The sequence below is a fragment of the Dermochelys coriacea genome, chromosome 3 (assembly GCF_009764565.3).
Source record: "Dermochelys coriacea isolate rDerCor1 chromosome 3, rDerCor1.pri.v4, whole genome shotgun sequence".
NCBI classification, from domain to species: Eukaryota; Metazoa; Chordata; order Testudines; family Dermochelyidae; genus Dermochelys; species Dermochelys coriacea.
In genome coordinates this window covers 166,070,029-166,095,078 of record NC_050070.1, presented here as the reverse complement: position 1 = coordinate 166,095,078, position 25,050 = coordinate 166,070,029, and the positions used below count along the sequence as shown (strand labels likewise).

The 25,050-nt window shown below is 38.5% G+C and overlaps 1 protein-coding gene across 8 annotated transcripts in view; it reads right to left on the bottom strand.

Moving 5' to 3' along the window:
* Positions 1-10,265: 10,265 nt before the first annotated feature.
* ESRRG (estrogen related receptor gamma) overlaps positions 10,266-25,050 on the bottom strand; it is a 522,927-nt gene continuing 508,142 nt past the window's right edge. For all 8 annotated transcript variants that reach the window (XM_043511752.1, XM_038397483.2, XM_038397484.2 and 5 more), the window contains one exon: positions 10,266-13,894. In XM_043511752.1, the coding sequence (XP_043367687.1) occupies positions 13,650-13,894 (245 nt within the window). In that variant the 3' untranslated portion in view covers positions 10,266-13,649. The remainder of the gene's footprint in view (positions 13,895-25,050) is intronic.

Sequence of the window (25,050 nt, the reverse complement as noted above, 5' to 3'; positions counted from 1 at the left end):
TTCAAACAAACAAACTTTTGGCCTTTACTCATTTCTTGAAATATTTACAAAATAAACCATAAGGATATTTTCTCTACTTCCACTACAGGACTATAATGGGGTGCAGTCACCTCTCACATGCACCCACTGGCCAAGTGAGTATGCCTGCACACACTCTCTCTACTTGTTTGTGGTGGGTCTTTGGCAACTCAGCCTTCTGACCAAGTCACATGCAGTCTATGTGATAAAAGCAAAGGCCTTTTGGGATACAAGTACAGGGAGGTTGTGGGGGGGTCTATTTCAACACTCTCTGTAAGGTCCTTCAATCTGCAGCCCTATCCTGGGGCTCACTCATCAATCAGTCCAACAGGGCCTATCACACTAACCTGGTCAAAACTGTCTCTCAGCCCTTTCTGGGCTACCTTGAATTATCCCTGCTCTTTAAGCAATCCCAGTGTGGTATGGGGCCATATCCCCCAGGGCTCCTTCCCTGGGGACTCTTCACCTCTCTGGTCCTTTCTGGCCCCAGCTCTTCAGCCAGGCCACTAAAAGAGTTCAGTTCCCCTTCTATAGTGCATCAAAGTCCAGGCCACTATCCCAGTTGCTGGTGTGGGGGACCCAGATCCACCCTCTACTCCAGGTCCCAGCCCATAGACCCAATAGATAGCAGCCATTGTCATGTCCCTTTAAATAAACTGTGTTGCTGCTACAATTCCCTGGGCCACTCCCCCATGGATCCAGCACGTTCTTTATCCTTATCTCAGGGCCTTGTCCTTGGTGGCAACCAACCCAAAGCACCATCCACTATCCTCCAGTTATAACAAGGAATTGAACTCATGTTAGCTTGCAGTTCTTCTTATACTAGCTTGGTGGGCCCTGATAGGCTGCTTCTCACACAACCACTCTAGGCAGCTTGGAGGACCTCTCTACTGTCTTTTCTTGGGCCGGGCGTGGCAGAGCCACAAGACCTCCAGCAGGGGGCCTAAGGGCCTAGTCCACCCTGTCACAAGGACTCAAATTCCAGGTCATTAATGCCACTCTAGGAGATACATTTTATACTGGGGGCTATTTGTATGTTAGTAAGCTTGGTCCCAAACCTGCAACTGAATTCACACAGGCAGCAGACCCTTGTACTCATGTGGTGCCCCACCTATACCAGTGAGCTGAAACATGCTTAAGCTCCTGAAGGTCATTAGTCTTTTCAGGAAAAACAGAAATGTACATTGCTATGTGTGTGTATGACTGTAACAATCTGCAGACCAATGGGATAAGGCATATGCATTTTATGCATCAAACACGCATAGTACCTTGCAAAAACTCTCCCAGTAACTCATAGGTAAACGGAGGCAGGGAAAGAAGTTAGTTTCAGTCCTTCATACATAATCAATATCATTCTCCTTCCCCCAACCTTTTCCAAAGCAGGCTGTAAAGGACCTAGTACAGCCCTGAAAAAGAAAACCTGGATGTCATGGAAATCTCCTGGTTTTCTTCATGTTATAAAACATGTTGCTGCTAGATTTGCAGATCCCTTTGTCCGTGTGAAAAGGTTTTGTAGTGTGAAATACAGAAGCTGCCCTTAAATCTTTTCTCACTGGAAGCTGGAATTTTTTCCTGAATCATCTGGTTAAAAGATGTATCCCATTTATATGTAAGATCTAAGAATAGCCTGGCTCAGCAAGTCATTTAGCGAGACATTTGGTTACAGTAGAGGAGCAGTGTCCCCCCCCGACCCACCATCCACACTTCATTGTACACTTTTTTCCCTGGTCACCTTGTGAGTGGATTTCTGAGTCTAGGTTTCCATGTGGTAAAGGGTTCAGTGTAGTAACTATATAAAATCCCCTTGTTGCAGGCACATTTACCTTCCACAGCATTATCCAAACTACTCTTACAATGACCTTGCAAGACGTCTCACTATCCCAGACATATCAAAGCCGGGATTCTTTGCTGCCATACTCTGAGGATATGATATAAATGTAGGGCCCTACCAAATTCATGGCCATGAAAAATGTGTCACGGGCTGTGAACTCTGGTCTCCCCCGTGAAATCTGGTCTTTTGTGTGCTTTTAGCCTAAACTATACAGATTTCATGGGGGAGGCCAGCGGTTCTCAAATTGGGGGACCTGACCCAAAAAGAAGTTGAAGGGGGGATCACAAGGTTATTTTAGGGGAGTTGCAGTATTGCCACCCTTACTTCTATGTTGCCTTCAGAACTGGGTGACCGGACAGCGGCAGCAGTGCAGAAATAAGGGTGGCAATACTATACCCGGCCACCCTTACTTCTGCGCTGCTGCCTGAAAACTTGGGTGACCAGAGAATGGTGGCTGCTGACAGAGGACCCAGCTCTGCAGGCAGCAGCACAGAAGTAAGGGTGGCAATATCACATCATATCATCCTTCTGCATCCTTCTCCATTCTGCGCTGCTGCTGCTGGTGGTGGTGGCAGCGCTGCCTTCATAGCTGGGCTCCTGGCCAGCAGTTGCTGCTCTCCAGCTGCCCAGCTCTGAAGGCAGCGCCGCCCCCAGCAGCAACGCAGAACTAAGGGTAGCCGTACTGCAAACCCTTTCTACAACAGCCTTGCGAGCCCGCCCCACACAACTCCTTTTTAGGTCAGGACCCCTACAATTACAACACCAGACAATTTTGATTTAAATAGCTGAAATCATGAAATTTATGATTTTTAAAATCCTATGACCATGAAATTGACCAAAATGGACTGTGAATTTGATAGGGCCCTACATATAATACAGAAAGTTGCTACGATGTTTTTTGAATATTCTGTGACTATAGCTCATACACAGATTGACAGTCCTTGATAGTTGCTTCATGCTCATATGGCTATGCCCCCCCCCCAGGCATAGCATTGCTTTTCCTGTTTCCAGAAGGAAATAACCTAGTGGGTATCAATACACAGGGAGAAGGGAAATAGAGACACATTTTTTCTCCATTTATGTCCAGTTTATAGACAGGCAAGAATAAAGAGACATTAAGTGATAACACAGCTAGGCAAGGGCAGAGGAGAGAATACATAGTAATTTTGGCTCCCTAGCTCCTTCTTTAATCATTAGAAAACTCTCTGGGCTTAATCACTGGCCTCACTAGGGTTGCTTTGGGCTGGTCCTGTGGCACAGTGTAGATGTAAACCCATCAGAAAGAGCTACTTGAGGAAGCCTCCCAAGTGCACAGGGCTAGTGCAGCAAGCTGCTCTGTGCGCCCCATATGGAGGGCAAAGTGGCTCAGCCAAACTGCTGTTGCATGTGGCTGATCCCCATCTGCTGGCATGACAGCTAAGTGCCACAGGTAGTCAGATGCTGAAGACTGGGCCAACACAATTTCCTTGGGATTAAGAAAAAGCAAAGGTACCCTAAAACTACAAGAGCACAGCTCAGCCATACCAGAGAATCTGGCCCTCCTGCTTCAGAAACCATTGACAAGCAATACTGCCTCAGAGGGCTTACAGTGAAGGGGTTAAACCAGTCTCAAGGAAAACACACACTGTAGATTTGCACTAATCCCCTCCCTAAAGTTGTACTTTCTCCATGAAACAAGACTGTCAGATTTTTATCAGATGCCTGTCCCTGTACTGCCTTTGTTAACAAGGGCTGGTTTTAGAGCATCACGTGAGACTGCTAGAGAGGGCAGTGCCCCAGCTAGGGGCAGAGATTAGAGCATCTGTATCAGCCTTTCTCTGCTACTTGCATTTTAGTGACACACATAACCTCTAAAAAGAAAAGGAGGACTTGTGGCACCTTATAGACTAACAAATTTATTTGAGCATAAGCTTTCATGAGCTACAGCTCACTTCATCGGATGCATCCAATGAAGTGAGCTGTAGCTCATGAAAGCTTATGCTCAAATAAATTTGTTAGTCTCTAAGGTGCCACAAATACCCCTTTTCTTTTTGCGACTACAGACTAACATGGCTGCTACTCTGAAACCTGACATAACCTCTAGTCCTGCACGTTGCTAGTGCCAGTTCTGGTTACACACTTGTGCCGCTGCTCTGGTCATTTTTTCTAAAGAAACAGAGAGGTGTGGTCTGGTAGCCTGAGCACAGATATAAGCAGCAGGAACTCTTAAATTACTCCCATCACTAATGTGTTCCGGCACTTTGGTAAGGTTGGCATGGGCCCAATACCCTTAGATGCTGCATGGTGTGCAGCAGCTGCAGCTCCCGTTAAGGTCAGTGGGAGCTGCAGGTATTCAGTGCCTCATGGGAAGCACTCGACACAGGCCAGGGTTGGGTCCCTAACCTGTCTAGGAACCCTATAATAAAAGCCTTCCATAGGAAGTCGCTACATACTTTTGTGTTTTTGTTTTTTGATAAGTGCAGGTTCTTAATGGCAACAGACAGCAAATCCCTATTGGGAAACAAAAAAAACCATTTGTGCTTAGAGCAGCTTTTATAACTTGGTCAAAACATAGTAGCCACAAAATAATTACATGAGGGTGTTTAATGACTAATCATTAGCATGCCGTGCAAACGGGTTCAGTATTTGATTGGGGGTGGGGAACGAAGCAGGGAGGAACATACTGGCACTTATAGGCTACAACTCAACTTCTAGGGAACTGTGCCATGTGTATTCCTAAGTAGTAACTCCAGCTCAGTTGTGTCCAATACAATTTATTAATAGAGAGGTTTTAAATAACGGAACTCTCAGGGACAAATTATGCAAAGTATGTTCAGACAGGGGTGAGGTGGGGAGGGGAACATGGAGTGAACCTGCCTGTTCTCTTCCCAGTGCAGAGGGTAGCTCTTGTTATGCTGTGGGGCTCTGGAGAACATGAAAGTGAGGGTGATGGGAAATAATGTGTCTGGGTGGCAGGAGGGTAGGCTCAGTGGATGATTGTCACTAAAAAACTCATCAGTCTGTTACACAGAGTCTTCCCTGGAAGTAGCGTGGGCTGGGGGGAATGGGATGGGGAGAAACTAGGATTCCTAAAGGCTCAGAGTTAAACTCTGGCAAGTAAAACTGGCACTTTTGCAAGTCCTTGGAGGCCGCATACCAGAAGTGTGCCCTCCTTATTGACTTCCTTTTACTGACAGTCCCTCACCTTGTGGACATTCCCAGTGAAGCTGTGAAAATTAGCTATAGCATGGTAGATTGAACTGGAGAGTGTTAGGAGTGTGATTTTAATTCTCTTGCCTTATAAAAATATTTTCCTTTTAACCCCTTTCAATCACCATTGTACACTTTTTCTGAAAAGTCAACCTGAACAATGATAGGTGTTCCATCCTTTCCAGACTTGAACAACGAAATGGCATGAGGGTGACTTTTTCAGAGATGTTTTGTACCTGTACCAGAGGTTCAGCAGTTTTAAAAGCTTAGATTACACAACTAATCTAAATTGTGTCAGATAGCTGGATTCTGGCCTAACTCAGCCATTGACTTGTGGTATGATTATGAGCAAGGTACTTAACTTTCCAATGCCTCTCTTTACCCACCTAGCAAGTAAAAATAACAACAAGCCCCCCATTGACTTTTTTGGACAAAAGGTGCTCAGTAAATGCAAACAGTCATTATTAGGACACCTTATGTATACAGACTATTTCATGACTGCATTCAGCTCCCTGCATTTAGCTCCCTGTGCAGAGGCTGAGAGTTGTAATTTTACAGGTCTCTAATCAGAGTTTACTAGGAAAATTATTTAGAAAAGAACAATAAATCTCATGCTATTGGGTCCCTGTTCAGAGCAGAGGGAAGCAAAATGGAGCAGAAAATCCCCCCCCCCCCAGTTATGGAACGGAAAGCAGAGTGTGTGTGTGTGTATAGTCACTCACTATGAGCCAGGGGGATTCCCTCTGCAAGAGAGATGTGCTGTTGGGACTTGAGCAGGGCAGCGCTGGGGAAAGACTGGCTTACTGTGGCCCTATTACTCCTGCCTCTCCAAACACTCCAGAATTACGCAACCTGAATATAACAGCCCTGACTCAGCATAGGGCTACACTGTCAAAAAAAAAGTGTGTTCTTAACTCAGGTTAGCTAATGCAGATAAGACCGCAAGAAAGAGCCATCAACCTGGCTTTTAACACAGGTTAGCAGCAAACATTAAACCATATAGAGGAGCCTGGGGTTGACCATGAGCTGCTAACCAAAGTTACCATGTCTCCCCTTCTACTTTAACCCAAGTTATCTGACGCAGGTTAGCTGACCTGAGTTAAGAACACGTTTTTGCAATGTAGACACTCCCCTGGCAGAAGAATTGCTGGCAGCTACCACACTGTGGTGCCATGGAGTCAGGATGCGGTATGGTGCCCTGTGTTATTGACTGATGTCCTAAATTCTCAGATATTTGCACATTTTAGTTCCATCAATCTCTTGAGTAGTTCCATAGGTGTGCATGAGAACTCCACTCCCCAACAGAAGAATATTGAATGAAATTCCAAGAATGGGAACTCAGAGTTTCCTGTATGTGAGTTTAATTGACGGAGTGGGCAACTTGGCCCATTTAATCTGTAGCAAAACTCGCAGTGAGTCAGGGCTGGCAGAATGATGCAGTTATGCCTCAGGCAACCAGCAATAAACGACTCAGAAGTCATGCTGTTTGCAGTGTTGTAGCCATGTTGGTCTCAGGCTATTAGAGACACAGGGTAGATGAGGTAATTTCGGTTTTTGGACCAACTTCTACTGGTGAAAGAGACAACTTTTGGGCCACACTGAGCTCTTCTTCAGGTCTCAGAAGTCATGCTGTCACTCACTGAACTGCTATGTAGGGAGTGGCAAGTACTGGTTTCTTAGTCTGATTTTTACATTTGAGTAACGCCCTGTGAAGAGCCTCCACGTTGTCTTGTGACAAAATTCCTATAGTAAGACACAGAAAAGCATTGTTTCTATTGGACATCATTCTTTGAGACTGCAGAATTTATGGCACAGTTAATTATTAATTTGGCTGGCATCTGTAAAGTAGAAGGGAGTTCTTGTGCTTTTAGGCCATGTGCTCAGTGTGTAAATCTCTTGTACAGCTGCCATAATCATATTCCTGCAGCTATGTTGTCACCTCTTGTAATTTTTCTGCTAATAAGAAAATTTAAACTAGCCAGGAATCCTAAATTTGAAGACTAGTTGTTTATTTCAAATATACTCCAGAGAAATAATAATGTAGTTCGGCTCTGAATTTAATTTAAACAGGAACAGGCAAAACGAATCTCTGTGGAGGGCATTTGACAATAATAAAATATTTCTCCCAGCGGGTGAGCTGGTAGCAATTGTATTGTTGCCATCAAAGCTCACGTTTCAGCAGGTCATTACCATCATAACAAGCCCTTGGACCAACTGGCATGGACATGCAACATTGAGCTCCTGATGGGCACATTATTTCAGACCTTTAACTTCATGGAGAACAAGACAAATACTCCTGGGAAAGGAGGATTATATTTTGAAATGCCCTTCTTTTCTGTTCTGCTTAATAATATGATGCTGTGTGTAATCAATCTACCGCTACTTGCTTTTTATATTAACAGTGTAAGAAACTAGGCTTCAGAATTTGAATGCTAGGAAAGAATGGGCAGAAATCTTAACAAAGACAACTATTAGCACGACCAAGATATATCAATCCACCTATAAACACTTTCAATGCTTGTGAATAAAATTTTAAAAAAGGCAAACAAATCTACCAATGTCATTTTCTACATTTACATTTCTGTAGCAAATAAGAGGAGAAAGTTTGTAGGCTATGTTAGACAAGAGGTATTCTGGACACATAAAATCAACATTGTATCAGATAGTAAAAAACACATGCTATGTGATGTAGCTACTGCAGCCAGACTATATAATAATGATATAGTAATTAACAAAGAGCCATGTGAAATCAAAGAGAACTACAATCCACTAGAGAGTAAAGGAAAGGTGCAAGTGAAAATGCCGATAAGGAAAATAAACACGGGTAGTCAAAAAATTGATTTAGAATTCAGAGAACAGATTAAAATTGTGCCATTCTTGAGTTTAGTCTGAAGAGCCAACACAGTTAAGTGAAAAATTAAGGAGTGGTTTGATATTCTGCAGCAAAAGCCTGTAAAAAAATATCTTATATGGGGCATTACCAGAAGAGACAGCTGGGTAGCACCTAAAAAGAAGATTTATGCACCATGTATTTTTGTCCCTATCTAGACAATATTTCCTTATGTTTGTTATCTTTAGGAATCCATTATTTTCCTACATCTATTTAATCTGGACTAGTATTTCCTTAACAATAGCACCACATACTAAGCAAGCATATACACAAGTGCATGTATAATATAACTATTGATTGATACATGATTTCCACAGCATTTCTTTTTCTACAGAAGGATCATCTAGAGAGAATATAGGCTACTTATTTGGTGGTGTTCCATATCACCTTTACTGTGAGTCTATGAGATCATACAAAGCTAAGCAGAAGTAGGCTATTACTTGGAGGGGAATCTCCCAAGGAAAACCAAGATGCTACAAGAAATAGAGTGTCGTTCAGTAGTGTACTCAATTAGTGGCATTTTTTTCTCCAGAATCAGTACTGAACCCTTTGCATTTTAGCAGTGGATACTGTGCTGGTGGAGATAACACCTGTTGGATGAGATTTAAAAAAACAAGATCCTGACCACTTTTCTTCTGAAAAGTTCTGGGGATATTTTCACAGCTGAGTTGTTAATATGTCTTGGTCAATTTCCCAACGGGTACTTACAAAAATATTTCTGCCTACTTAAATTGGATTTATTTCAATTGGATAGCTGTCCACTTCCTCAACTAAACTGCTGTGTAATGTTGTTGTTTGCTGTTAAATTTTTGCCATGGTGCACCCCAGAAGTGGCTGCATTTCAGTTGTGTGAAATGGTCTCTGCAAGGTATAGTCCCCATTTCTCCCCTTTCCGGGAAAGTGTGAGGCTCGATCAATGCTTGTGAAGTGTTCTGAGATCCTTAGCTGAAAGGTGGTATAGAAGTGCTAATTATGATTATAATTGTATGTGGAAATGTTCACAGTCAAACATTTCAAGCCAATGACTAGATACAATTACATTTTGTTCAAATCTGGAGCATCTGCAAGTCTGAGAGTGGCATGTTGTTTACATATGCCAAATTACAGTTCACTTTGATTTTTTTTGGCGAGATATTTTATAAACAATGCTGCTCTCCATTTTAGGCTGTGATGATGCATTATACTCCTGAAGTGTGCAATAACTCAAAAATCAAATAGTAAAAGCCAACCCAGGACAAGTTTTATATACTGTGTCACCCTTAAAAATATTTTGATTTCTTTCTGTCATTCCTTTATTCAAGGAGAAATTTCCTAGAATTGTTAAAATGTAGAAGGTACCATTTCCCCCTTCCCATGTCTTTCAATGGCATATTACTTCTTAAAAGATTGCACAATACAAAAATACCAAGAGCTATCCTCATAGCTTGTCTTAATGGCTAAAACAATTCTTGTCCCTGAATACCATTCAGTTTAGTAGCCTTTGTGTCATCAGCCAAAGTCTCCAGAGAATGGCCAGCACTGAAGGTGAGAAATATGTTGGGCACATACAATGACAAAATGCTATCAAGAAGATAGGCTAAAAAGCAAGAAAAGCACACATTAGCACTTCTGAGATGGCTCCAGAAGGGTCCACAGGAAACACAAGTTGACCCTGTGCAATAAGGGCTATAACCTTTCAGACTGTAAAAGGCTGAGAGGCTGTTTACTGTCAGTTTTAAACCAAGCCGTTTAACCCCTTTGGATCTTGAAGACTTATCAGAGCTCTTCATTAACACCAATCTATTTATTGCTCCTATGACTATTTACTTCCATTCAGAAAAGCTGGTTCAAATAATATATTTTTTAAACAAACAAACAAACAAACCCAGAACATGTAAAAGGAGTCCCCTCCATAGGAAATGAATGATGGATTTAGCTGTTGATGGAGACATCAAATAATTACTTCTAGATGGTATTAATATGATCTTTAAAAAGTGGAAAAGTTTTCTTTTATGACATTGACAGAGAGGCAATGATTTTGAGTAATGCGGGTTGATGGGGAGATGCTTTAAGATTAAATAAGTGCTATATAAAGGCTTGTCAGAATGAATTCTAATGTGCTATGAGACATTTTGCATATTTAAGAGTATGCAAAATGTCTTGTACCACACTGGAATTCATTTTGACAAGGCTTTATATAGCATTTATTTATGCTTGTATTCTACTTTAAGGGAAAAGGGATAATGCTTGCTACTCTTTGAATGGAAGTAACAAAAGGTAATGCTTATTGATTTGTTTCCCTCTTATAACAAAAACAAAAAACAAAAAAACAACACAAAAAATAAAATAAAAGCAATCAAAAGTGGAAGCTTGTTTAATATTGCTCTACCATCATCCTGAAAGGCATAATAATTTGAGTTACACATCTGAACTGATTGGAGTTACAGAATCATATCTCCTTTTTGCATTTAACAATATATACAATATAAAATAAATACATTTACACAAATGGACATTGGTTGGAGCACACGGTATGATACACATCACAAAAATATACAGTTGATTGCTTTACAGATGTGAAGCCCATCTACAGCTATAGACATGGTTATTTTACTACTGGCTATTATGCAACTCCTGGATTATTATAAGCAGTTTAATTTTTTTTCTCCTTTTGCGATCTTTGCACGATAAGATTGCCATAAAATGTTTTCCTAGGCAGGTAAACAGAGACGCTTAAATAATTAAAATACAATCACCAACACCCATTTTCTCTTCTATAAGAAAAATAGCAGTTTTAATTTTTTATATCTTTTTATGTTATCATTTAAATGCAAAATAGTGGAATAAATACAACAATCTGATCTGATTGAAACAAATGTGTAACTTCTGGGAGTCACACAATCATATTGCTTTAAATAAGAAAAAATAAAAAAAAATGAAGCAAAACATAGAAATTAAATCATTATGGCTAAAACAGACACCTTTTGAAATTTTCCCAACACTTCACATTAAGTAAGTGGTCTTGAAAGAACTCTCTTCCAGCTAGGTTTAGGATGAACATTATTATAAAGCCTGTGCAGTTCTTTTAGCCATATTTCGGTTAAAGTTTTTACAGTCTTGAGATGCTTGTTCTTTTACAGCTCTAAAAAATTACTAAAAATGAAAACTAATGTTTGCACCGTGTGCCTTTAACACATCTCCAATTTTTGTGTGTTTTGTATTTTTAGTTGATTGGCTTTTGACCCTGAAGCCCAAGTTCTTTAATGTGATACAGCAAAAACAATATTTATATTATATATTTATATATATATACTGTAATTGAACAGTAGTAACTTAAACCCTGCACAAACTATCTGGAAAATAAACTTTTTTATTTTTGCACTCTTACATATATAAATAATCTTATAGAATCAGCACCTTTTTTCCCAGGAGGAGTTGTTTTTTTTTTTTGTCATTTTTAAAAGGGATGTGCCAATTTCTGAACTCCTATCACAGCTATAAATTTCAAGTTATTGACCATCTGAATGAATTGCTAATGATGATTTATCTAGAATCACACTACAGTCACTTCTCTACTGAGAAAACACAATCTACAGTATAGTCCCATATAGCTAATGATAGATACACAGTATTTTCTAGCACAAGGCTGATGCACCATCAGCCCACTGTATTCATTTAAAGCACACAAAATAGCAATAGTTTTGGAAACTTGTCCGCACCAAAAAAGTTTTGCAACAACACAGAGAGTTAATAACAACATCTGAGAGATGATTGAATAAAAGCTATATTTACAGCATTTAAAAATTAGACTTATCTATAATCTTGAAATATTCAAAGTTTTATTTCTAAGCTATACATTGGTATTCTATAATAAACTATTACAGAAATTATCCCTTGTTTTGAAAATATTATGATTTCAATGTGTATCTGTTCATAATGAGTACTTGTTTGGAGTTTCAATCTCTTAATTATTACTAGGAAGAACCTTATTACCAGTAAGGAATAGAATATAGTACTGTAATCTCCTGAGGAATTGTACATCCAATATTGTCTCTAATTCTACCCTGTGTCTATAAGCACACACCACAAGAATCCAAACACCACAAGAAGAACAAGACAACAGTCTTTGAATGCAACATAAAAATTCAGAAAAGCACAGCAAACATGAAACACTGAAAAGCTGAACTACATTTCTTTTGTTTGTTAGGATTACAATTTTAATTACATCTGTGTACATAGAATAAGGATGTTCACATAGTACAGGGAGCAGCTACTAACACTGGTACATTGGTATAGCATTTGATGGAGGTTATTGTTTATTGGTTATTTAGCGACTGTAGTTTTCTGGGGGCATCTAATTGGCTTATACATTAGATTACACCTCTTAACAGTCTTGAAACTGACTGACTTTCATGCTGTGACAATACTGGTTGAAAAGCACATATATTGATTTAGCTGCTTGTTAAAAATTGCAATTTACAAAATAAAGTCTAAATTAATAAAGTGTAGAAGTGTTAAATTCTTGAATTTGGTCAGAAGTCTACTACTCTGATTTCTTAATTTTGCAAACATTGGCATTTGCCTTATTGCCGCTAAGCTAGTATTGGTTCACAGGTCTTTATGTGAGAACTTTATAATTTTGCAAGTAACAGGCAGTATCTCATTCATTTACAACTGAATCAGCTAGAAATCACATAGCAACTGTACACTTGTACAGTCACACTCTCTTACCATCTTTATAGATTTGTACTTGACATTAGACTACTCAGATATACTGTAGGTGTAATCTAATCCTTTGTGTCAGTGAACATTTAGTTAGAAACTGGAGCTCATGTTAAGAAACTGGATGTTTTGGACCAGACTGGCACACAACATAAATTGCATCCGTGATAATATGCACCTTCCCTTCAACTATTGCTTTAGTAAGATAAATTCCCACATTAATAAATGGCTGAAAAGTGGTAAAGCTGGTACAAAAAAATCTCCATTAGTAAGAAGAAACAAAACATTTAAAAAAATCTTCCTTCAGGATTCATTTGTCCTTCATTATTGTTCATCATTGTTCAAGCCAGCACAAAAATGCAGTATTTTTTCTCTCTCTTTAGTATTGCATGAATGAATAAAGCTTAAACTATTCCCTGAAAAAGTTACATTGTAGCTAACCTAAGAAATATCTGGAAGACTTGAAAAAACAATTAAGGAATCAAATGGCTGTAACTGATCTAGATGGAAAATGCAATGATAAGAAGCAGCCGATGCATCGTTGCTTAGTTGTCTAATTAGAGACTGCTCCTATGAAATCTAATACTGCATTCAGTCAGTTCATCATGTTGTACTGTACTGCAAGGTATGATGGTTCTTTCTTTGATTCCTTTGTCACTGGGGACATTATAGTTCATAATAAGTTCACTGGCATCCATATTATGGATTTCCATCCTTTGGCAGGCCTGGCTTCCATCTCTCTTCAGTTAGAGACCTCTTTTAAAAAGTTCAGCAGCAAAGGGGGAAAAAAGGAAAAGGAAGAAATAAAAGAACAGAAAAGGAACACAGAGAAAAGGAAAAGGGAAAACTGCATCAGATAGACACAGAAGAAAGAGTTGAAAGCTGCTTCACAGTCTTGCTGCTAAATATCAGTGCAGTCATTTTTTTCCTTAATCAAACACTAAGTTTCTTTGCCATTAATATCCTGTTTATTTTCCCTTTTTTTCAATGAGCATGATGGGAAGGCCCATGATGCTTTAGTCAGACCTTGGCCTCCAGCATTTCCAAAAAAAGTTTGTGCATGGGGACTTTGCCTTCCAGTTTGATGTTGTAGAAATGCTGCACGGCCTTCGTGGAGGTTTGCCTCAGAAGTGGGAGAGTCATCAGCATCTTGCCAGCTCGGCGTGGGTCTTCCATATGCTGCCCAGCCTCATAATCCTGTAGAGCCTCATGTAAGACATCTTGAAGTTTCTGAACTGCTTCAACATCTTCTATGTGCATCGAGTCTGCAAAACAAAGGAGCAACATTGGTTTTCAGTTCAGTGTGCCAGAATGTTGAATTACAGTGCAACTCCTCTAGTCTGTAACTTGCACTGTAGTAAGTAACAGTACCATAATTATTGATGGATTTGCATGGATTTACATAGTATTTTCCATATTGTTTTAGAGATAAGCTAGATAATTACCCACTTATTTCTATATTGACCTTCAGGGAAATATTTGGGTCTCCTTGTGTAATTATACACATGTAATTGCCCTCTGTAAAAGTGCTAAGTTTATGTATATCAAAAAAAGTTAAAAACTATCTATGCAACTACATAAATAATTTCATATAGTCATTTTCTAGCTACACAGACATAACAGTAATGAAAGGGCAGAACCCGTCTCAGTCACAGCCTGTATTGCTAGATCTGCAAGAATGGTTCCCTTCAAAAAGTGTGGCACCAATTCATGGCAATTTCCATGGTTACAGACTGAGATGCCATTGATCAGAAAAACAGAGCCATTGGGCTTTCACACTGGCTGACACAAGGAAGATGTGTATGTGCATGTGACTTCTTCTTTCCTCCCCCATGGGCTAGCAAGGAAATTTCTCTCCCAGCCAGTCATCCTTACATAGATTCTAATGAAGTGGTTCTCAAACTGTGGTCTACAGAGCACATATGGGTGGCGTTTGGAGCTGTCTCTGCCTTGTAACACTTACATATCCTGCTAGATGTAGCCTGCCCAGAAAGTTTGGACTGATAAAGTTACTTCTGCCAATTAATCTTTTAAAAAAATCAACAAAAAAACCAAATGCCTCTCTGCATCTTGCCTGGTTACTTTATATCTGTCTTTGCCAGTTGTTATCAGATTTGAATAGGAGACCTAACCACAACACACAGGAGGAACCAAACTGAACTGCCAAGTGACCTGGAAAGATTTGAACAGTGGAAGCTGCAGGCAACAAAGGGAGATTCAGTCCAAACAAATGTAAAGCCCCAAACAGCATAGATACAAAACAAGGAGATGTAATCAAGAAGCCAAAGCATTGCAACAAAATGGGTGTCTTTTAAATTTATAGTCCTAATCCTATGACTATTTCCTTTAACTATAAATACTGCAGGAAATGTCAGAGATAAATAATGGGAGCTTTTGGGGGGGAAGGTGGTCCATGAAAGAAGTGGTTCAGAGTGTGAAAAGGTGAGAGAACCTGATATGTTATCCTGCGGGCAATGATGGGGATTGGGTACATCATTTGCAATTGATTATCCTTCCCTAGAAGTCAGAGTCATTCTCCTAAATTGCCTGGATATTGTTTCTGAAATGAAATTTGTTACATAATAATAATAAAATAATAATTTCCTGTTCTTTTTGTCTGTGTTAGCTCTTAGTTGCTTTCTTATATCTTCTAATAGGATTGAAACTTAAGGCAACTCAATACTTAGCACCGGGACCTAATAGCCACTTGTTTTCAGCAGCTGGGAGATGAAGGGGGGAAGAAATATATTTTCTTCTGTAACATGTATCAACATACCATCACCAGAGGACTGATAGGGGGTGCCCCAGATCAATCTCCCAACTCTTTGAGGTAGAATGAGTGGCGTTGCCAGGGCTTCTAACCAGAAGTATGGTAGGCATTATTGTGCAATCATTCTTTGATTTTGTGGGGAGACCAGTTGGATCTCCAGGACAGTTGTCAAAAGTGTAGTGAAAGGAAGAGTAGCCATCGGCACTCCCCTCCAGTTACCAACACAAAGATGGGCACACCATCTTAAAAGAGCCTGATAAAATACCACAGCCTTATATAGTATTTATCATGAGGGTTAACTCAATCAAATTGTGGCCTCGTTGTTTATTCAGTTAGCGAATGAACCACATGTAACATTACTGCAGATGGATGCACACTCAAGGAGATCAGTGAAGCTGTGCAAGCTTACAGTAGGGTTGATTGTGGGGTAGTGATTCCATGGCATTATAAGAGATTTTCTCAAGAGGCCCATTAAATATAAAACCCACTTTCATATCATTGTAGCTCTGATTTTAATTTTTGACTACTTAGCGAAACTCTTTTTTCAGATGGAATGATGACTAAGTGAAACTTCTTCCAGTTGCCAAAATACACATATTCATTATTTCTTCTGTTATATTAAGCAGTATCACATACCTGATGGCTGACACAGCCTGACCTGATTTGTCAGTTTTATCCTACAGAAGATAACAGTCTATCAGGCTGCGTGCCATGAGTTTAATTTTTGCAACTTTTACTTATCAAAGTAATTTTTGTTGAAGCATGTGGCTCCATTAACTTTAATTGGATTATTTGAGTAAAAGTTACTCAAGTGAGTAACAATTACAGGATTAGGCCTAGGAATCTGAACTACAATCCTAGAGATAAAACAGATATTTGCTACTAATTCATGTTTTCTCAGATAATTTCAGCATGTGGGAAATACACCACTTACTAAAAAAGACAATGTGAAAAACATACTACACACACACGTATATAAGAGGTTAACAAAGAAAGGTTCATGTTCCATCTTGAAAGAAAGCTGCAAACCAAAAACAAAGGTTATAGCTCTTGCTCTGAAACAGACAATTATATACAAGTTTGGATCATTTAGCATATTTTACTGATTCTGATGACAGTTTATGGGTTAATGACACATAATGGACTCCTATGGGGGTTTTACATGTTTAATAATTCTAGGTCTCAGAGAATACATGTCCTAAGAAGCATGCAGTTAGATATGCTATGCACACACTGCTGAGATTAGATACCATGTACCAAGGTGGTCAGGTCTAAAAAAATAAAAAGGGAAAAACAAAAACAAAGTATATAAAGAAGGGGGTAAGGATTAAAAAATTTAAAAAGGAAAATCAGTAAAATTTCAGCACTGTTCCCATCATCCAAATCTGCCCTTTTTGCTACTTTTGTAACAACAACTTCAACTTTCACCTCTTTAGTATTAGTATAGAACTAATTAGTTAATTCTATTTACCTGTGACAATGAAAGGTAAATCCCTGAGTATAGAATATAACACAAACACACACACAGGTTCTGATCTTAATTATACTGGTGTAAACACAGAGTACTCTACCGAATTCAACATTCATAAACAAACACTTCTTGACCATCTATCTATTTAAAGTGATTTCTTTGCAAACATTTACACTACATTTCAAAAGCCAGATTCTCTGCTGTGCCAAATTTCTAATGACAGATCCCTGATTCTCTGGCTGGGCTTGGGCTATTCCTAATGGAGTTTTAGAGCAATGTGGGGGCTGCTCTAAATTCTGCTGGCTAATAACAGTCCCCAAGGAACTGTCCATCAACCATGGATTGCTAAATCACAGTGTGTGCAGACTATGCTCCACCATGCCCTCACTGCCAGGGCTATGCTTAGAAGCTGATGTAGGAGCTGGGTATTCTGGCTGTGTGCCAGCTGAGAGCTCTTCTATGTCAGAGAAATTCAGCTTGCTAAATCTGTCTGTTCTCCAACTTCTCTGTACCATTAGAGGAGCAAAAGGAGGCCATAACGTTCTAGAAATTGGCACTAAATGTTTGCCAATTTCTACCCTCTACAAAATTGTCCAGATTATTTCTAACTGGGTAGATTTTTGTTTTATGCAGCAGATATGAAGTTTGATTTTTCAAAGGGATGTGTGGCAGTCTGCATAGATATATGGATTTGGAATATTTTCCTCAGAGGAGTGGAAGACTTTCATTGAAATCAGCGGTGATCCTGTAGATCTGTAACAGTGTAGCTCAGATTAAATTCTGGCCATATGACTTTACAAAAGCTTGCTGCCTGTACATTTTTTCCCTCACATTGAATTTGATTATGAGAAGGAGAAAAAAAACAGACAGAAAAAATGAAGGTGGAAAGCGAATCAGAATCTGTAGACATAGTTCTTACACCCCAGATTCTCAAACTTTTTCACAGTGCGGACTACATTTTAAGAGACGGATTGTCTTGTGGCTCCCCTCCTTACCCATCAATGATCATATAGCATCCCTGGGGTATATAGAGCAATTGCTTACATGGAAAAGTAATAGTAGCAATGTTTTTTTTTTTGCTGTCTTTTAAATCAATTTGGCAGTGGGAAACAAAGTGACCAGCCAACTCTCCAAAGGGCCACCTGCATGTACTCTGTAGGCAGCCAGTGGTTCATGGGCCAGAGTTTGGACAGCTGTGCCTTGGGAGATATACAAGTATGTCACAGGAAATGAGGTGAGAACAAATAGCAAAGATATTTTCACAAACAGCTATTAAGATTTCTATAAAGACTTTGATTTAGCTTGAAAGATTTTAAAATGATTTAATTGAATTACTATAATTTAACTTCCCATTTAGAGAAAAGATTCAAAATCATTTCAGTTTTACTCATCCTAGAGTCTGCTAACACTTAAATGCAAACTCACTAAATCTGTGCTTTTTAATTAGACCATGATTCAGCTGTCAGACTGCTCAGGAAAGTATTAATCTCGACTAACATCCTTCTTCATGTTCCAGCTTTGCAGTTTGGCTCTATAAGTCTCATTCTGGGTATTAAATGAATGTAGATCTTAATCGGGCTGGCATTTGTTTCTGGAAATAAGGAAAATGGTCCAGAATGTTGAACTGGTCCCCCAAAAGTAAAAAGAAATAGCTTCAATAAATACAAAGTGGCAGATACAGAAACTACAACTGAATCCAGAAACAGATTAATGTATTGTTGACAAATCCTGTCTATGCGAGTGTGATGGTGAGGTCAATAAGAACTATTATAATTTAAGGGTACACAGAGACTATGTAGAGACCCAGAAAGGCTTAATATATCAGATAACATAATAAATAGTTAGATGTTAAGTATAAACATTTTAAATGCTCTACCTGTTCCAGGAAAGTGAACCTGTGAAAATAAGATTAGAAAAATTATTTTCCTAGTAGACCCCCTTGGACATATTACAATTGCCATTCCAAAGGGAAATGGTAGAAATCAACACCCAGGTGTGAAATCCTTTCAAACCAGTGCCTAGATTTAACAATTAAATTAAACGGGGACATGAGGATGTGTTGTCATTCAGAAGTATGCAGATTTTGATCTTAAATGACCTGCAAAAAAAGCAGCACAGATTGGTGAGGTTGAAGATTTCTACAGCCAGGCACGGGAACTCATTGTCAAACTATGTCAAACACTATGTGCTGCTCAGAGCAAGGGATTTCAGCACTGAAGTGGTGAAAGAGGTTGTTGATCAGTGTTGCAATGAAAGAAGGTAAAATCAACAAATTAGGACATTGACTCATTGAGCTCTGCTTTGAGAATCATCTTATCCTTGCAAATGCTTTGTTTCCCCGTCACAGCAAGGGAAAATACAATTGGACCTCTTTTGATCAGCTCCACAGAAACCTGATTGATTAGATCATTGTGCAGAAAAGAGAGAAAACTAGATCTCTCATCTTAGAAAAACACTACAAAGTCCAGATACCGACTCAGATTACTATCTACCTTGTTTAAAATTCAGGGTTCATCTCAAATGCAGAAAACAAACATCTGGCCACCCAGGAATAATCCGGGACACAGCACAGAGCATGGAAACTAGAAAATGTTTGGCATGAACCTAAAATGAGGGAAAAGAGACCACTCTAAAATGGTACTTTGTACTGTTTATGTATTTAATATCACTAGGAAGAAAACATGGAAGAGATGAAACACATGGACCTCAAATGAAGCATTTCTGCATTTCAAAAAACAGAGTCAATCTAAAGCAAGAAAATAGTAGAATGAATAAAGCAACAGGGATTATGCAGCAGTGATCAAAAACATTCAGATGCTCACAAGATATGATACAGAAGAAAACATCAACAACTAGGGGGAGAAACTTGACTGAAAGCAACCACCGGGCTATCCTGATGGTTCTGTATAACTAAGTAATTCACAAGTAAAAAATGGATACAATCAAGTTAAGCAGTTGTAAGATCTTGACAGAATTTGATGAGATGAAGAACAAGTAGAACAGTAATTACAGTGCTTTTAATGCAACTCTAGACAGCACAATCTAAATTTGGATTATGTCTCAAATAAAATGAATTTGGTGGCCTGACTCTCTTCTCTAACTGGAATTAATGAACCAAAACAATATTGCACAGATCTCCACTATTTGCAGTATCTACTGAGGGGTGCGCTGTTCTGAAACTGAAAAATTACTGCATGTTGGGATTGAGATGTATAACAGAGTTGCACACGGAAACTTGCAAACTTTGCAAAGTGCTTGCACGCTGCATTATCTATATTTCATTTCAGGAGTACTGCAACTCAAAAAAAGTAATATAGCCCCAAAAAAGTAAAAAAAGAAAGATTTTTTAAAAGTTGAAAGAGATTCTTTATAACCATTAAACAAACTGTATTCCTGGTTTGTTTATCTGGCCTCTTCTGATAAAAATCTTCATCATTAAGACTTCTGGAAAGCACTTTAACACGTGCTTCAGCCCATCCTTATTAGGACTTAAACCTGTGCTTAATTTTGAGTATGTGATTAAGCACATAAAGATAATTTCCTGAGTCTGAGGCTGGATATAGGAATGTAGACAAGCAGAATACTTGGTTTGAAGATAGGGTTATATCTGATAATAACATTGGGAAGCAGAACTTCTCAGCCAGAATATACAAGTGAAATTAAAGAGAAACAAATAAAGAAGTTCTGGTACCCCAAGAAGGACAGTTTGGGCATGTATAACAAACGGAGAGAAAACAGAATTTCAATCAACACAGAGGGAATGCACTGATCTGGTCTACTTTCAAGTAGAGACATGAAAGCTGAATCCTTAAAACAGTTTACATGCAGCCCAGATAGAGATGACTCAGGCTTGTGGGCTTCAGGCTCCACGGTTGAATAATTGCTGTGTAGACTTTTAGGCTTGGGCTGGAGCCCAGGTTCTGGGATCTGGAACTTCTACACAGCGATGTTTAGCCCCACAGCCCAAGTCCCGTGAGCCCAAGTCAGCTGACCTGGGCCAGCCGCAGCAGAGTTTTTATCCCCATATAGATGTACCCTTGATGTATGGTGGAGAGAATATTTTAAAGGTGGTGACAGTGTAACACACAGACTGTAAAAATGAATTCAAGAAATACTTTAATTTATGGTAATTAAGGTGGGGGGTGGATTTATGGTGTCATGAAAAAACAGTAAATTTGGGATTAAAATAAATTTTAAAAAGGGGGTAAATTGTCTTTTCTTTTACCTACATTCCAAAAGGAAGCACAGGGTCAGGACAATGAATAAGCAGACGGGACATCTACCAAGGAGAGGTACAAAGTGTCTGGAAAAGGGGAGATTGCAAGACCGAGTAATAGGACAAGATATAAAAAAAAAGACAAATCTGCATGAATGATATCAAGGGTCCTGTTCTTCCGCTGCAGGATACAGGTAATGGCTGTAAAAACCAATGAGAGTTCCTTGTGCTCTGCAGTAGAAAAATAGGGTGAGCTGTAGCTCACGAAAGCTTATGCTCTAATAAATTTGTTAGTCTCTAAGGTGCCACAAGTACTCCTTTTCTTTTTGCGAATACAGACTAACACGGCTGCTACTCTGAAACCTGAAATAAGCATTTCTGTTTTTGCTACTGTGATTAATATAGCTTGGCAGCGGAATCATAGTCTCTTCCAGTGAAGGCACTGAACTGGGAGTAAGGAACTTGGGGTTCCATTCCCAGTGCTGCCACAGGATTAGGCAAGCCATTTCACCTCTTTGTACTTCAGTTTCCTAATCTGTAAAATAGGGATAATGCCTGCCTACTTCATAATGATATGAGGAAAAACTCATTAACATATGAGAGGTGCTTGGACACTAGACTGAAGTGCCAGAGAAAAGTCTATTAAATAATAAAATTCTAACAAATGGTGGCAAACATGGACATCTTTACAAATTGTGAATGACACCTAGATGACAACATGGAAAATGAACTGGAGGCAGAAAAGGCATTCATGTATCAGGAAACCCTTACTATACTAGCAATTTCCAATATGTTTTTTAAAGTGGTGTCCCACATATTTTGCTATTTATATAAGCAAAAGAAATACTAGTATAGTAACAATGTCATCAGTACAGATTTTATATGTATTCTACAAATGAATTTCAATGCTAATGGAAATAATAATACAATGGACAAAATACAACTACAAAAGATGGCATCACTAGAAATTAGATATAGTCTGCTTCAGTATACCATATATCTACAGTCAAAAGCCTAAAATAAGATATAGATTCCATGGAATAGGAAATTTGTATTGTTCTTCCAATTAACATTTACATAGGAACACTATTTAACACTAACAAGCCTCTGCTCAGAGTATGTAATTTAGGTGAAAGTAAAGTTTGACAAATTAAATCCTAGATATGAGCCACATTTGCCACTGGCATAAGTGGGTGTGTAACTTCATTCATATCAACATTTGTCTGTCTTATGATGTATAACAGACTCCTTGATTCTCTCTCTCTCTCTCTCTCTCTTTTGGGATGGGCGGTTATTAAAAGAGCTCTTCTTTAGGGCTAGATCAAGTAGAAGAACACTGATCATGATGGGGAGCAGGAAAGGTCCCTCCGCTGCCTCCGAAATGGAGCAACTATGCACCCAGTGCTGAGATATAGGGGCAAATTTTCAATAGTGCTCAGATTTTTCAGGGCTCAACTCCCATTTAGGCACCTAAATAAGGGCCAGCTTTTCAATCCCGCTGAACTCTTTTGAAAGACAATTTCTTTTGAAAAGCTGGCCACTTACTTTGGTGCTTAAAGGGGAGCTGAGCTATTCTGGAAAAGTCTGACCCCACTGTGGATGCTGAGCTTTTCTGAAAATTCTGGCCTGACGGTACAGTCTATTTGAGATTGTTACTGACTAAGCAATTCCAAAAAACTGCTCTCCTGGATCTCTCTATTTGGTATTAATCAATACACAAAAGCACATCATGCTACCATAAAGAACCTTTTATGTGTGTGTGTGTGTGTGTGTGTGTGTGTGTGTGTGTATGCACAAGTAAATCTGTGTATATACACTCACACACACACAGTGCAAACATTTCACCTCTCCTAACATCTGAGAAACTAATTGGAACATGAATATTTTGGAAAATGTTCACAGTTGTTTTTCTGTGTGAATAAACAAAGTGCTCATTGGTGCCAGATTGATTCCACTGAGCAGTGTACAGTTGAACACAGGGAATTTTCTTGCAGTCATTTTGAGGTACCTGTCTGTCTTTATGTGTGCTTGGAAGGAAGGAAGGAAGGAAGGAAGGAAGGAAGGAAGGGAACAGTGATATTGATAGGACAACCATTAATAATAAGTCTCTTCTCTGGTATTAAAGCATAAAGAGTGCATTAATTATTATTGAATCAAGCCAGATGTTTAAAACTAAGCTGTTAATTTAGATGAATGTCATATCAAGCACTGCAGGTCAAAAAAGAATTACTGAAATCATGACTGTCCACAGGGCTGAACTGTGTGTACAAAATATAAAAACATTTATGCTGTTATGTAGATAAACTATAGACTCTTCCCAGACTTTATATGCATTCTGTTTTTACCAATACCAATAAAAGATTGTTCTTTAAATGAGAATTACAGACTTAGTATGATGTCTAGAAAATTATAGAAGCAGAACTATAATGATCATCATTCCAATGTGAAAACTTGCTGATAGTTACCAAACAGTGCTACCTGAAATACAAAATTTCCCCTCTGCTCTTAGTACAGGAAATAATGGTGGTATCTTAGATATCATTCCACAGAAACTGTTGGAAAATGGTGAAATTTTAATGGTATCAATGGCATATACTGTAGGAGAACTTAATATTGAAAGATTTGGTATTTTATGACACTTAGATTTGTCAATCCACACAAAGAGCTTGTGGTATTTATTAAAAACAGAGTCCAATCAAGGTTAAGAAAATCCACAATTTCTTTTTTCTGCCTCTGAATACCAGCAATGAAAATGGTATGACATTAACTCATAAATCACTAAATACAGATACTATGTCAGAAACCCCTTATTGTCTATTATTTACATTAGAGTTAGCATGGGATTCTTTTTAGACAAGATAGATCAGCCAGAAACATATGAAATCCGTAAGATTCCTTGTGGTACTTGATCTTTTTTCCCTACAGATATATAGTACGAGTCCATTAATGTTAAGTTGGGAGAATAAATATCTGAATAATGCTAGAATTGCTTGAAGAAAGAAAATGTGACAACAACAAAATGTATTTAAAACCAAATTACTACATGATTATTCTTATAATTGCATTTCACTCTAGGATATCTACTATAGTTGTATTTACATTAATCAAGGTCATGGTTACATAAAACTGAACTACTCTATTTTGTCTAGGAAAAAGCTTATACTGTACTTTTAGTAGAATTTGCAATCGAAACACTAAGGGTTTGATTTTCTGTAATGACTTGTAATTTTGTAAGTGCAATTCACACCTACAAATTAGTGAGATAGTAATTGGTAGAAGTTTGACATCTAACTACTTGAGTTGCATGTGCAACGTACTCAAACTTAGAGATTGGTCTGACCTTTTCCTGAAAATTATACTCCAAGAATCCAATCCTGAATTCCTGCTCAGATAAAACTCCTGCTTATGTCAATGTGTGTTTTGCTTAAGTAAAAAGTTCAGTGGGACTACTCATGTGCTAAAGAGCTTGAAGGATCAACATTTTGGCCCTTAGTAACTAAAATGTCTAGTGCTAACAATATAAATACCCTGTTAACACAAAACCAAGTTGGCGTTAAGTGGCTGATATGCATTTTAAATCCTTTTCACAATAGTTTAGTTTCATGTCAGCATATAATTTTATTAAAATATTGGGAGGAAATTATTTCATTTAAACTTGCTTTGAATTTTAATATGCTGCACTATGTTTATTCACATTATCCTTGATGTAATTCCCATTGAAGTTGATGGGAATTGCAGTAACTTAAGCTACAGATGAATTTGGCCCACTATATGTAGCATGTATAACTACACGTTTTTATGATATCTTATGCAGCTATCCATCATGCCTTTTTTATTGAATAACCTATAGAATTGTTTATTAATCAAACAGGCTTAGAATTATAAAATAGCAAAAGTAAATAAAATAATAAAACTTCTCAATTTAGACCCCTAAATGAGCATAACTTTGGTGTTCTGCACCTGG